Source organism: Hordeum vulgare, chromosome 3H, assembly GCF_904849725.1.
Source record: "Hordeum vulgare subsp. vulgare chromosome 3H, MorexV3_pseudomolecules_assembly, whole genome shotgun sequence".
Classification (NCBI taxonomy): domain Eukaryota; kingdom Viridiplantae; phylum Streptophyta; class Magnoliopsida; order Poales; family Poaceae; genus Hordeum; species Hordeum vulgare.
In genome coordinates, this window is record NC_058520.1 from 289639174 (window position 1) to 289655015 (window position 15842).

General features: G+C 47.6%; 1 protein-coding gene across 1 annotated transcript in view; it reads right to left on the reverse strand.

Annotated features, from left to right (window-relative positions):
* LOC123441706 (UDP-N-acetylglucosamine--N-acetylmuramyl-(pentapeptide) pyrophosphoryl-undecaprenol N-acetylglucosamine transferase) overlaps positions 1–13687 on the reverse strand; it is a gene marked incomplete at its 5' end in the record, with an annotated part of 72718 nt that extends 59031 nt beyond the window's left edge. Inside the window, one exon of the mRNA XM_045117989.1 lies at positions 13173–13687. Within this exon, the coding sequence (XP_044973924.1) occupies positions 13173–13687 (515 nt within the window). The remainder of the gene's footprint in view (positions 1–13172) is intronic.
* Between the last annotated feature and the right edge of the window lie 2155 nt (positions 13688–15842).

Sequence of the window (15842 nt, forward strand, 5' to 3'; positions counted from 1 at the left end):
GAGTAATCTCATCGTAGGCTTGCTGGACAGTGATGGGCTGGATGGGATCTATCATGTAATCGAGTTAGTTTTGACGGGGATTGATCCCTAGTATCCACTATGTTTTGAGATTGATGTTGCTACTACTTTGCCATGCTTAATGCTTGTCACTAGGGCCCGAGTGCCATGATTTCAGATCTGAACCTATTATGTTGTCGCCAATATATGTGTGTTCTTGATCCTATCTTGCAAATTGTAGTCACCTACTATGTGTTATGACCCGGCAACCCCAGAGTGACAATAGCCGGAACCACTCCCGGAGATGACCATAGTATGAGGAGTTCATGTTTTTTTTATTAAAAGGAGAACCTTAATATCTCGTAGTTTCCATTAGGACCCCGCTGCCACGGGAGGGATGGACAATAGATGTCATGCAAGTTCTTTTCCCTAAGCACGTATGACTACATACGGAATACATGCCTACATTACATTGACGAACTGGAGCTAGTTACATATCTCTCCGTGTTATAACTGTTACATGATGAATAACATCAGGCATAATCATCCATCACCGATCCAATGCCTACGAGTTTTTCCTACTGGTCCTTGCTACATTGCTTGCCGATACTGCTGTCACTGTTGCTGCTGTTACTCTACTGTTGCTACTATTTCTGTGTTGCTACTGCTGTTACTTTGCTGCTACTGGTTACTGTTGCTACTGCTACTATCATACTACCTTGCTACTGATACTTTGCTGCAGATACTAAATCTTTCAGGTGTGGTTGAATTGACAACTCAACTGCTAATACTTGAGAATATTCTTTGGCTTCCCCTTGAGTCGAATCAATAAATTTGGGTTGAATACTCTACCCTCGAAAACTGTTGCGATCCCCTATACTTGTGGGTTATCATCCAGCCACCAGCAGACTTCATCTCCAAAGGTCCATCCATCATCTCGAAAGGTCCACGCATGGATAGACTACATTTCTGGCACCGCCACTGGACACCGTCGCGCATGTCCACATGTCTACTTCGATCTGCGCCAAGGAGCGGCAATATGGCCACACGTCGTCTTCCACAAGACGAGACCGACTACACCAACGGACTCCACACGCATCTACATCGAGCTACCTACACAGCGACTCATGCAATTTTTGAGTCGTCTATGAGCCTCTACACCGAGCGCGATCTACGACTACACCGACCGATTTGCACTGCATCAAGCCAAACTACACCAGATTCATCATCGAGCACACTATGAGAATCTATCACGGCATGCACCATCCACACGCCAGGCCGGTGTGGGAAGTGATGCAATTGTCCATCGACTTCTCCGACGAGACACGTCATCGACACTTGGTCGCTGCAAGGGATGCCTTCACGCAACACATTATCATTGACACGCTGTTGCGACGTCATCGCCGACGCTTCATCATCAAGGTCTTCATCGACGTGGTCTTCATCAACATCTTCGTCAACACACCGCCACTGCCTTGTCCACAAGATGGACACCTAGCGTCCTCTGACAAATTTTTCTGCAAGACGCGACCTCGATGACGACAATGACCGCGTCATGACGACGACATTGACCGCGTCATCCATGATGGCACGACTGCATCGATATGGCGTCACTACAGTGACGATCCTACACGGCCACATGGTTCTGGCAAAACAGATGTGTGCTCGATGGGTTTCCTTCGGCCGTGGCAAAACCGGTGGACTCATCCTTGACGGCACCCTCTGACATTCGCAAGGTGCATCGTCCACGTCTGCAACTCCGTCATAGCGTATTTTTTTGTGCCTCCGGATTTTTTTGGCTTCATCATCCACGACGATCACACATCGACCATGACTACCTCGACCACGGCTACATCGACATTAATAGTTTGGTCTATAGCAACTCATCGACAACAACTCCAGTCAACAGCGTTCGCGTCGTCACTAGCGTCCACGTCACTCCTGTTGTGACTGCGCGAGGGAATAGAGGAAAGACAACGAAGGCACCAGAAGGGGACGCAGTCACCGCCCTAGGTGTCGATCCATCAGAGACGCAGTTGATGATGGCGCGGTGGAGAAGATGACAGAGACGCAAGAATTCAAATTCAGTCGCAATGGTCTCCTTCACTCCCACTACGTCTGAGGGGGAATGTTATAAGTATATTGTGTTTAAGGTAGAGATAGAACTTAGAGATAGAATATGTTTAAATCATGTATGACTTGCTCAAGATCTTAGATAAAGCTGCTAATCAGAATCTAATTATTGGTCTGTGTCCTGATGTTTGTCTAGGAGGGGTCATCTGCCTCTAGTACGCAGATGACACAATTATGTTCTTAGATAAGGACCTTACTCATGCCAATAACCTCAAAGTAGCTCTAACTTGCTTTGAGCAAGTATCTGGGATGAGAAATAATTATTCTAAGAGTGAGCTTATTCCAATTAATGTGGAAGAGGCTGAGTTTCAAAACTTCCTTACTGCCCTAGATTGTAGTGGTGGCAAATTCCCAATTAAATATTTGGGGATCCCTCTCCACCATGATAAACTTAAAATAGAATATATTCAACCTCTCATAAATCTGAAAAGGATTGCAGGATGGAGGGGTAAGCTCCTTTCTTACAAGGGCAGGCTTTCATTCAGGCATGCCTTGCCAGCATCCCCATTTATTTACTTCCCTTCTTCAAATTCCCGAAATTGGCCATAGAGATGATCAATTCACAAATGGCTAATTTCTTGTGATATGGAGCATCCCACGGACATCACCATGGCAAGAGTCCCTTTGCCAAATGACACGTGCTACTTCTACTTCAAATATACAAAGGTGAATCATCTCCTTTACACGTGCTCACTTGACCCCTTCGAGGATGGTATACTACTTGACACTACTCTCGTGTGCACGCATAGATATTGTCGGAGCTTCACGTATGACGAGGAGGAGTGCCCACACCTACGTACGACTACACCATCCGCGAGGGAAGCTTGGAAGCGAAGACGGAAGAAGACGGAGTCCAGAAGCTGGAGGGAGTGCAAGACTGCACTTGCCCAGATCATCCGGACCCCGGCCCATCCGGAAGGCGCCCGGATCATCCGGACCCCAGCCCGGATCGTCCGGGTACGATACCCGACGTTTTTACCGAATCCGGATCATCCGGACCCCCGGCCGGATTATCCGGATGATGCCCGGATCATCAGGCCCCTAGCCCGGATCATCCCGCCCTGCCTGTGCGCATGACGGGACTTTGGCCTTGTATATCCATCTCACTTACACCTTCGTCCCTGGCACTATATATACTCCACCCACTCCTCCTTTCTAGGGTAAGCTTATGCATAGACATCTTTTGTTGAGCATAGCTCCATCTACTACCTCCTCCCATGGAGATGCCTGCATGTGAGAATACCACGCAGTGGATGCCAAGGCCCCTTACGAGGGAAGATCCCCTAGTGTATTAAAGGCCCCATCTCCCCATGGGATTTGGGATGAACTCTACCATGTATCTTACTTTCCCTTTGTTGTTCATATACCCTTGTGGATCTTCTGTGTCGTGAGTCTAGTGGATGTGTGATTGGACTTGTTCTTGAGTGTTCTCTCTTGTGATTTCTCCCCATTCATCCCCGTGTTCTTCGTGTTCTTGAGGATTCCCCCTCCAATCCGTGAAAGATCGACACCCACGGGTGTGCCCCGTATCAGCTTGTGGAATGACTTTGAAGGTCACAGGAAACTCCATCTAGCCAATTGGGGGTTAGCTTCTATGAAAAAAGAATTTGGGGGGCTTGGGATTCCTAACCTTCAAGATCTCAACCTATGCCTGTTAGGCACCTGGGTTAAAAGATACTATGAAGGAGATGGTAAACCTTGGAAAATGATCATTGATCATAAGTACAAAACGGAGAAACCTAACCCCTTTGCTCCCTATCACGCACAGAAAATTTCCAGATTCAGGAAAGGGATTAGATCCATTATCCAAGCCTTCAAATTTGGATACAGATGGAAAGTAGGAAATGGCTGCAAATTTAGACTTTGGGAAGATACTTGGTTTGGTACTTCCCCTCTAGCAATTCAATTCTGACATGTTTATTCGGTTTGCAATGAACAATCCAAATCTATTAATGAGGTTTAGGATGGTCAACAAATAAAATTATCCTTTAGACGGAATTTTGATGATACCCTGATGGAGCAACGGTACCAATTGGTTGTGATTGCCAGGAGCATTACTCTCAGTGATGAATCTGATGCTCTGGTCTGGCAACTAGAAAATAAAGGGCAATACTCTGCTAGTTCTCTTTACCATGTTATTAACTTTAGAGGTGTACAACCTGTATTCATCCCTGCTGTGTGAAAAATTAGAGTTCATCCTAGAATTCATGTTTTTCTCTGGCTGCTTTCACACAATAAACTGATGACCAAGGACAACCTTCGAAAAAGGCACATGATGATCAAAACCCTTGATTGTGTGTTTTGTTCTGAAAAGAGTCCATCCAGCATCTTTTCTTTAACTGTGTGGTAGCTAAGAATGTCTGGCCTTTAATCTGCGAGCATTTTAAAGTTCAGCTAGGTGGAAACTTTGAATAAATTGCTAGACTCTGGGTTTCTAACAATAGAAACTCTGCCTTAAATACTACTAGCTCTGCTGTTTTGTGGTGTCTTCGGAAATATAGGAATGCTATGATTTTCAATAACAACACTTGGTTGTCCATCCATCAGGTCCTGAAGGGATTACTGGCCATGATCAAAGCTTGGGCCATTTTGTCTCCGGACCAGCCTCGGGAGAGAATTTCAGCCTTTGCAACACATCTAGTGAATTTCTTGAGGAAGCCGTTCGCACTCACAAGTGGCTGAGTCAGATTACTTCCACACAAGACTCGCTGGCGTTTGACCCATGGAGCAAGCTCAAGATCACTAATGATACCTCTTTCCGATCCCCTATAAAAAGGAAAACCTCCGAAGACGAGCCTGGAATGGCTAGCCCTGTTTGAACCCTGGTGGTTTGCTGGTCTCCTCGAACTCCATCGGCACCCCCACTGAAGGCCAGGAAATCTACTCTGGAGATCACCTGCGCGTAGTAGTAGTTGCTAGTTTCTCTTAATAATTTCCTCCCAGGTGGTGTTGGCTAGTTTCTCTTGCTTGTTGCTTGTTGAACCGGTATGGCCCAGCCCATCCAGTTATCTCTTAGGGCCCAGGCCCATGTAGTGGGACTGACCTAAAAAGAGGCTCCCAGCCATCCCGTTCTCAGTCTGAGCCGCCACACACAAACACACGAGCTGGAGGTACTCCTCTCTTCCTCCCATTTCGACATGGTATCAGAGGCTAGGTCCGACAAGGCTTGACGGACGGCAGCGCCGGCCGGCATGGCTGCAGGGTCCGGTGGGGATTGACGGCGGCATTGCGTGCTGGAGAGGAGGCGGCTATGCGTGGGTTGTGCGTGCGCGCGAGGAGGAGAAGCGGCTGCGCGGGCGACAGGGCGGCGGCTGGTGCTGGTTCCTACCTGCCCCGGCTCTCTTATCTCTCTCTGTTCTGCTGTGTTTCTGGGGGTGGAAGGGAGAAGGAGAGAGGAGGAAGCGAAAGAAGGGCAGCTGCTTGAGTCTGCTGTTGTGGCTGCATCTGGGGTTGCGGCTGCTGCTGCTTGCCCGAGAAGGAAGTTGCAGCTGCTGTTGCTGCTGGTGGTGGTGTGCACTATAGGGGAGACCGGGAGCTGGGTGCTGCTGCTAGAGGAGCTGGGTGTTGCTGCTAGAGTAGAAGGTGCTGGTGGTGGACTGTTCCTGGAGCTGTTGCTGTGTTGTTAGTGGAGCTGTTGTTGTGTTGTTCCTGCTGTTGTGCATCTATGTTGCTGTTTTGCTGCTGTGTGTTGGTTCTGCTGTGGAGAAGAAGTGAGGTTGTGGTGCTGCTGGAGCACCAAAGTGGGCTGAACCAAATGCTCTCGCTGCTGCTTTCGAGAAGCTCGCTAAGATCCTCGCGGAGTCCAACTCCAACTCTAGGGCCATCATTCCTCGATAGGAAGTGGCTCAGAAGCTCGAAATATCACCCCTGGACATGAAGCTAGAGGGGCCCACAAATTATTTGAGCTGGTCCAGAAGGGCATTGCTGGCAGTGGAATAGAAGGAACTTAATGGGCACTTATTGGGTGCGGTTGATGAACCCGAAGACAAGACTACCGCGGAGGGAAAGCGGTGGATGGTCATAAACTCTGTGCTTGTTGGCTGGTTGTTGAACTCAGTGGTGACCTCCATTGGTCGCTCTGTGGAGGGACTATCCACGTCCGTCGAGATATGGAAGACTCTATCCACCCAATACTCAGGCAAGGGTAATTTCATGCTAATTGCTCAGATTGAGGGGAAGATCAGTCGGCTGCGCCAAGGCGATGACATGTCAGTGATGGCATATGTAGCAGAGCTGCAGGCTTTGTGGGCGGAGCAGGATAACTGTGATCCTCTGGAACTCTACGATGCGGCGTGCATCGAGTCAGGGCACAAGTGGATTGCACGCAGGCGTGTGCTGAAACTGTTGGAAGGCCTTAGAGGTTGCTTTCATGGCAGGGGGCTTCCATGTTGCACCAACTTCTCCTACCAACTATTGAGGAGACTATTGCAGCAATGTCTCAAGAGGAGGTGAGGCTATCTCTTGAGCATGCAAACGTGAAGTTTGTGCCGGCTTCGACATTTGCAGTCACTGAGCGCATGGAGTGGGGAGATCCCAACAAATGTCATATTTGTGGGGAGGTAGGTCATTGGAAGAGGGAATGTCCAACTCGTGGTAGAGGGAGGGGATACAACAGAGGGGGCACTGGTAGAGGCACGTATGCTCTAGGCAAAGGTGGATACCCATGGAACTCAGGGGGTCAACTTTCTAGGGGCAGAGGTGGCTACTCAGGAAACTGAGGGGGCAGGGGCGCATATGGTAGTTGAAGAGGACACTGGGACGTCACACGGCAAGGGAGTTGATGAGGCTGCCTATGGAGACTTTGCGCACTGGGCCTCCACTGATGAAGGTAATTCGATGAAGGCATTTCTTACTCCTAATGAGAGTGCTTCAAAGTGGGTCTTTGACTCTGGAGCATCTAAGCATGTTGCGGGTAATTTCTGTGTGTTTGAGTCTTACCATAAGCATGCTCCTACTCACAAGGGCACTATACAAACTGCCGATGGTACCAATCAGCCTGTCGTAGGGGTTAGCACAGTCAAATGCACTTCAGCCATCTCCTTATCATAAGTTTTGCATGTGCCAGCTTTTTCCTGTCAATTTGGTCTCTTTCAGTGCTCTTATTGATCAAATAGACTATCGTGTGATCCTTGACAAGTTCAGTTGCTTGATTCAGGAGCGACAGACGAGCCAGACGGTTGGGACTGGCACCAGGCGTAGGGGGCTCTGGTACATGGACCAGGAGGTGCAACCGGACTTGGTGTGTGCTGCGACCATGGAGGACAAGGAGAAGCAAACGATGATCCATCATTGTAGAATGGGTCATGTATCTTTTGATAAGATGAGTAGTCTTTCCGGTTGTTATGTGTGGAATAGGCAAGGGCAAGTTGACATGTGATGCTTGCGAATATGCAAAACACACACGAGCCTCATATGTGAGTAAGGGGCTTAGGAGCATATCTCCTTTTATGCTCATTCATTCGGATGTATGGACTAGCCCAGTAGTGTCAATGAATGGAAAGAAGTATTTTGTTACCTTTATTGACTGCTATTCTCGTATGACTTGGATTTACTTGATGCGTCACAAGGATGAGGTGTTTAGCTGTTTTCAGAACTTCCATGCTCTTGTAAAGAACTAGTTTTAGGTGCAGGTCAACGTGCTCAGGACTGACAATGGTACAAAGTATGTGAACAATATTTTTGGGGATTTCATGGCTAACCAGGGGATTCTTCATCAAACTTCATGTCCGGACACCCCACCACATAATGGAGTGGCCGAAAGGAAGAATCGTCATATTCTTGAGGTTGCTCGGTCATTGATGTTTACCATGAATGTGCCTAAGTTCTTATGGGATGAAGCAGTTATGACTGCCACGTACCTGATCAACCGGACACCTTCGAGGATATTAGGTATGAAATCTCCGTCTGAGTTGCTCATTGGAGATAATAAGTTCGTTGTTTCCCCAAAGTTGTTTGGCAGTACTTGCTTTGTTCGTGATCACCGACCATCTGTTGGAAAGCTTGATCCTTGGGCAGTGAAGTGCGTCTTCCTGGGATACTCTTCTAGTCAGCAGGGGTATAAATGTTGGTCTCCCTCTGAAAAACACAGGTTTGTGAGTATGGATGTTACCTTCACGGAGTCGGAGCCATTCTATGGTACGCAGACTGATCGCAGTCTGCTATTTGCAGAGCTTGACCACCTACAACATGTGCAAGATGGTCAAGAGGGCGAGAAGGATGTGTCTCATACTCAGGGTGCTTCTGTGGGCAATAACACTACTAATGATGTGCAAGTTCAGGTCCAACCAATAGTGGGAACAAGTCCGATTAGTACTCTCACTGATGATGATGTGCAGGTTCGTGTCGAGCTAACCGTCGATACATTTAAGATTGGTGCTCTTCGGGTTCCTGTTCGGGATCGATGGCAGATGAACACCCTAGTGTACTCTCGATGGCAAACACACGTGCAAGGGGAGCAGCAAGGCAGTGAGGCAAGAGTGCAGGGGGAGCACCAAGGCAATGAGGCAAGAGTGCAAGGGGAGCAGCAAGGCAATGAGGCAAGAGTGCAGGGGTGCAGGAAGACAGTGAGACGAGCTCATCTGACACAGTGGAGCTGCCCATTGCATTGCGAAAGGCTACACGTGAAGCGGAAAGAAAGGGTGAAGTAGCAAGGAAGGCTCTACCAAAGGATGATGCTTGTGATGATCTTGATATTGACAATTTTGTGTCTTATAAGGCTTTGTCACCCACATATAAGGTGTTTGTTGCCTCCCTTCAAACTGTTTCAATTCCAAAGGATTGGAAGGCTGCAAAGCAAGATCCGAGGTGGCGTGAAGCGATGATAGAAGAGTTGGACGCACTAAGGAAAAACAAGACATGGGTGCTAACCACATTGCCGACAGAAAAGAAAGCAGTGAGTTGTAAGTGGATCTATATAGTGAAGCAGAATCCTGAAGGGAAGGTGGAACGGTATAAGGCCAGATTGGTCACCAGAGGATATAGTCAAACTTATGGAATTGACTATGATGAGACGTTTGCTCCCATGGCAAATTAGATGTTAAAAATGCCTTCTTGGATGGTGAGTTGCAAGAAGAAGTGTACATGGAAATACCACCAGGTTTTGGTACTACAGAGACTACGGGGAAGGTATGCACGCTGAAGAAATCATTGTTTGGACTGAAGCAATCACCAAGGGCCTGGTTTGATAGCTTCAGACGTGTTTTTCCGTGGTATGGGGTATGGTCAGTGTAACAGTGACCACACGATGTTCTACAAGCACTCTGATCGGAAGGTCACCATTCTTGCTGTTTATGTGGATGACATTATCATCACTCGAGATGATGAGGAGGAAATAGAGAGATCAAAGGGTTGTTTGATCAAGGAGTTTGAGGTAAAGGATTTGGGTAACCTAAAATACTTTCTTGGCATTGAAGTGGCTCAGACAGAGAAGGGAATCTCTTTGTGCCAACAAAAATACACCTTGGATCTCTTGAGTGACGTAGGCATGATGGGATGTCGTAGTGCCCCTACTCCGATTGAACAAAATAACCAAGTGACAACCCAATCAGGAGAGCTAGTGAATAAGGAAGAGTATCAGAAACTGGTTGGAAGGTTGTTGTACTTGTGTCATACCAGGCCTGACATTACGTATGCTACGGGGTGGTGAGCAGATACATGCATGAACCAAGGAGTGGGCATCTTGATATTGTGCATAGAATCCTGAGATACTTGAAGGAGACTCCGGGTAAAGGGTTGTGGTTTGGGAAGAGTGGACATCTTGAGGTGGATGACTATAGTGACTCTGACTGGGCCAGTTGTCAAGATGATAGAAGATCAACTTCTGGCTACTGCGTGTTTGTGGGAGGAAATTTGGTATCATGGAGAAGCAAGAAACAGTCGGTTGTGTCTAGATCAACAACAGAAGCTGAGTATAGAGCATTATCTCAAGGGAGGTGTGAGATGCTCTGGTGAAGTACCTACTGAGCGAGTTGAAACTTCTGAGGAAGGGGCCCTTGAAGGTGTGGTGTGACAATCAGTTAGCTATAGCCATCGCAAATAACCCAGTTCAACATGATAGGACAAAGCATGTGGAAATTGATCAGTTCTTCATTAAGGAGAAGCTTGATGCCGGGGTCATCAGCCTTACTCATGTCAGTTCTGGGCAGCAGTTTGCAGATTGTTTGACAAAGGGTCTCGGTACAAAGGATTGTAACTTGGCATGTGACAAGATGGGAATGATAGATATCTACCACCCATCTTGAGGGTGAGTGTTGAACCGGTATGGCCCAACCCATCCAGTTATCTCTTAGGGCCGAGGCCCATGTAATGGGACTGACCTAAAAAGAGGCTCCCAGCCATCCCGTTCCCAGTATGAGCCGCCACACACAAACACACGAGCTGGAGGTACTCCTCTCTTCCTCCCGTTTCTACATTGCTCTAGTCTTTATTTTGTTTCCCTTGGAACTGCTGCTCTAAGAGACATGACGTATGCAACTTTTCTGGTTTCGTTCAAGTAATGGAACAGGGGATATCTATCTCCCTTTTCCTCTAAAAAAATACCAATTGTTAACAACACTCAAGTACATAGGTCAATTGCTCAACGATTGGAACTACAAGCCATGGATTCACCAAGGGTTAGCCATTACAGTGGAGGAGAGGAACACGAGAGGAGGAGATAGAGAAGCAGAGGAGGCCTAAGCCATCCAATTCCTAGCCAAGTTGTTTGTAGTGAATTCCATCATATGTAGCTGCTCCCTCCCGAGGCTCCGTGTATCCCAAGCCCTGCGCACTTGGCTGAGCGCAGACGAGAATAGGGTTGGTCGCTAACATATTGTCAAATTTGGATCGAGTGTCATGTAAGTGTTTTGTTACCAATACACATTTTCAGAAGAAATGGAACATAGGCTATGAGATTATAACACTGAAATGGTATCATAATGTTATCAGTGCTGCTTGTAGTAATATCACAATCGTGTCTTCTAGTTCTGCACTAATTAGTACTGTCATGATAGAAGGTTGATCTTCGCTTGACTGAATGGTATCATGTTACCTATACCGTATCATGTTACCTAAACCCTGTCTAATTTGAGCAAAAGTGAAAAGATCACAATTAATAAGCATAGAAAATTAACTATCATAGGCCCACTACTTGTATTTATCTCAACATGCACACATGCCACCTCACTACACATGCCACGTCATCAATCCACTATTTTTATTTGTGAAAATTGGTTTTATGCCCCTAGTTGCGACACACTCGGCAGGTTTATCCCTAGTTTATCCCACCCAAACCACTATGTGATGTATTTCTGAACAGTTTGATATCTTATTTGCATTTTTCTGAGTTAGTATGCATTTGTTATTAAGTTTTTAAAGTGGCGGTCAAACGGTCAAAGGGCAAATGCGTAAGACGAGCAAAGTGGTTTGGGCAGAACGATTGTTTTGGGAAAGTAGGGATAAACCTGTCGAGTGTAACCCAACTAGGGGCATAAAACCAATTATCCCTTTTTATTTTTCTCAACGGACATGCATCTTTCCATAAAAGTTTGACACGTTCCCATTAATACATCGAGATCCCCGTGCAAGCTAATTAGGGCGTGTTTGGTAACTTCCTCAGCAAGCCCTGGTTGAGAGGAGATAAACGAGTCCGATGGAGTGTAGACTGGTTGAGAAAATATAGGGTAAATACGACATTTGCATGTTGTTTGGTTGCCTACATATGGGGTGTTGTCATCGTGAAAGCAATTTCTGCCCGGTGCTTGGTTGCATACATGCATGGTGACCAGGAGTTAACAACTACAGTTAACAAAGAGATTATAGTGGAACGCACACGTGCTTCGCTCGCAGAAGGACGAGTATGGCAGAGGGAACCACGGGTAGACTACTGGTCGGCGCCAGTGCCACCGACGACACCGGTGTACCGGCAGCCGCCCGTCAGCTTTCACCTTGATCCCGACCTCACCCCCTGCCTCCTCGTCCCGTCAGCGACTAGCACTACTGAAGCAGCACCAGCCGCACAGTCCCCTGTTCCTCATTGCCCTTTCCTGTCTCTCTCTCTCCAATCCATACATCTCTCCTTTCCCTGAACTCTCTGTCTCTCTATGTGCTTGGTTAGGAAGCAGCGCCACGAACGCCACGAGCCTGAGCTCCTCAAGCTGCTGCTCAAGAGGCCCTCTCCTGGACGTGTTGCTCATGCCGGAGCCTCGCCGCTGCCGCGCCAGAGGACCACCGAGCTCCACCGTGCACATCGTACATGGAGTAGTGCTCGAGCATGGCCAAGCCTTTGCTCCTCCCCATCACCGGACAAACCAAGGTCCCATGTGCTCCCCTCGAACCCCCCCTTTCTTCTTTCCACGCACACGTGTCCGTGTTAACCATAGCTGTCGTTGCGCTTTATTCTCCGCGGGAGCTCCATGGATGGCCAGCTCCGAAGCTTGCAGGCGCCGCCATGGGTCGTCCACATGCTCGTCCGACGACGATGCATGCAATACGAAAGTCGTGTCAAACAACGACATGAAACTACTACTCAAAGGAAACTTCAAACGGTTGACCGTCTCACAAATTTGACAAAATTCGTCGAAAAAAGCTTCAAATATGAAGAAGAAGTCCAGCATCTATAGGGAACGAAACTATGATCCAATCGCCTGAATGGAATTAGAACACCGAGCTGCATATTTTTTGTGTACAGCTTATCGCGAAACAAAGCAGGGTTGTGTAGAAGGGATGAAGGAGATTAAAGAGGTGCTTAGAAGAAAATACCTGCTAACTACATACAAGCATGCTTGGCCAGAGCCACCCACGTGGGCTGGAGAGCATCTCTTGGGCATGGCTAGCTGGAAACCGTTGATTTAAGCGTTTGCAGCGATGCATGCAAAACGATGCTTTAAGAACCATGCGATACAGGCACAACAGTGTTTGCATATAACCAAATAACCCAACAAGAAAAAAGCAGCATCCAGCGGGTCTGGTTGGGTTGTATACTGGCTACCGAACGCGCCCTTAACAGCTATAAATTGACATCCCAAGTACAAACAACGTGATACAAGCAAAGGAAGGGAACTCACGGTGTCAGAAACAGCCGGCGATGGTCCCTGACGAGGCTCTCCATCTCGCATAAATCCTCTGGTCCCGTCTGCCATATAATGTACCTATTTTTCCTTCTCGACAGCATCTCGTAATACATGTTAAGCACTGCCACATTGATCTGCGGTGATCCCACTGTCCCAGCGAGCACGAGCACGACCTCCGTCCCCTCCTCCCCCACTAGCCCTGCCGTGGGGAAGAAACGCGCCCTGGTGGAGGCCTGGATCACGAAAGGGAATCCCATGAGAAGCGCGACGAGGGAGCTGGGGAGGGCAGGGGGGCCACCGGTGGCGACGAGGATGTGGGGGCGAAAGTGGTAGAGGTGCAGCGCCATGGCGAGGAACACGCGGGGGAGGCAAGAAGGGCTGGCGGCGAACGGGTAAGAGGAAGAGGCGGCGGTAGCGGACTCGAGGGACGGGGCGGGGGCGCCGAGGAAGAGGGAGCGGGAACCAGGGAGCGAGGCCTGGACCTCTTCGGCGAGCGCGAACGCGCGAATACATCGGGGGAGACACAAGGCAAAAGACTCAAACTAAACACTAAAGACTTATCCCACTAAGAGAAGAAAGTAAAAACTGAAAAAGAAAGAACTAAAACAAAGGTAAAAACAAAAGATATAAAGGTGATACGATACGAGGGCAACTCCCCCAAGCTTGGCAAAAGCCAAGGGGATTGCCCATACCAATGCTCAGTTGTCTTCCTTTGGTGGTGGTGGAGGAGTTGCAACATGAGTCTGATCCTCCGTCTTCCAAGGCATAGGTGCTTCATCATGGCAGGATGAACGAGTCGCCGGAATCCTTAAATCTGCAGCCAACCGTATTGATTTAAATCTATACTCATACTCATAGTTTTGGTTCTGCCTGTCATAGATCTGGCCCTGGAGTTGATCAACCCTGTCATAGAGCCTGGAGAGGTGCTTCCCAATGTCATTGGCATCCATCTTGTGCTTGTTGGTGAATTCCGCGATCATCATGTGGTTGGCGTTGAGTCCACGCTCCACCATCCCTTGGCACTTAAAGACTTGTTGCTCCATTGCTTCGAGCCTCGTCTCCATGCTTCCGGTCTTCTTAGGCCCCTCAACATCACGAATGTGCAACATCTCCTCACTCATCTTGATAGATTGAGGGTGCTGCAACACTTCCGCGAGGTAAGGATTGATAACCTTCTCAAAGACCTTGTCCTTCGGAGCTTTTGGGGAAGCCATAGCAGTCTAGAACTGCAGCAGAAACAGGCTCGAAACGAAAACAGAGGAAAACTACGTGATACGGAGATCAAAACCCTCGGGCGTATATATAATGATTTTTTCTGGACCAGAAGGAGTGCTCCGCAAGAAAACGGAGTCCGGGAGGCACACGAGGTGCCCACAAGCCCTGTAGCCGCAGCCAGGGGGGAGGCCGCGGCTACCAAGCTTGTGGACGCCTCGTGCGCTCTCCGGACTGCTTTTTATTTTTCTATTTTTCCAAAAATTCCAAAACGGAGAAAATTTCCTACTGGAAAAGTTTTGGAGTCCAATTACTTACCGAAACACATACCTCTTCGTTTTCAGGGTCTGAAACAGGTTGATAAACATCCCTTATGTACTCCTTTGGAGTTATGATATTGATGATATTGGTCTCAACATTTATGGGAGTACCAAAGATATAATGCTTGATTCTTTGCCCATTTACCACTCTCGGAAAATTACCTTTCGTGTTATTGATTTTGATGGCACCGGAACGATATACTTCCTCGACAACATAGGGACCTTCCCATTTAGAGAGAAGTTTGCGTGCGAAGAATCTTAAGCGAGAATTGTATAGCAGGACATAATCACCTACATTGAACTCACGTTTTTGTATTCTTTTCTCGTGCCATCTCTTAACCTTTTCCTTGAACAACTTGGCATTCTCATATGCCTGGGTCCTCCATTCATCTAATGAGCTCATATCAAACAACCGCTTCTCACCGCAAGTTTGAAATCGAAGTTGAGCTCTTTGATTGCCCAATAAGCTTTGTGTTCTAGCTCAAGAGGTAAATGACAGGCCCTACCGTAAACCATTTTATACGGCGACATGCCCATGGGATTCTTATAAGCAGTCCTATAAGCCCATAGTGCATCGTCAAGTTTGCTAGACCAATTCTTTCGAGATCTATTGAAAGTATTTCGTAAGATCAATTTGATCTCCCTATTACTCAACTCCACTTGACCACTAGACTAAGGATGATAAGGAGATGCAACTCTATGGTTGACATCATACTTAGCGAGCATCTTGCGGAAAACACCATGAATGAAGTGTGAACCGCCATCAGTCATCAGATATCTAGGGACTCCAAATCTTGGGAAAATGACTTCTTTAAGCATCTTAATAGAGGTGTGATGATCAACATTTCTAGTGGGGATAGCTACTACCCACTTAGTGACGTAATCAACATCAACTAAGATGTGAGTATACCCATTGGAACTCAGGAAGGGTCCCATATAATCAAAGCCCCACACATCAAATGGTTCAATGACAAGTGAATAGTTCATAGGCTTTTCCTGACGTTTACTGATCTTCCCTATTCTTCGGCATTCGTCAGAAGACAAGACAAACTTACGGGCATCCTTGAAGAGAGTGGGCCAATAGAAACCTGATTGCAATACCTTATGAGCAGTTCTATCTCCAGCATGGTGT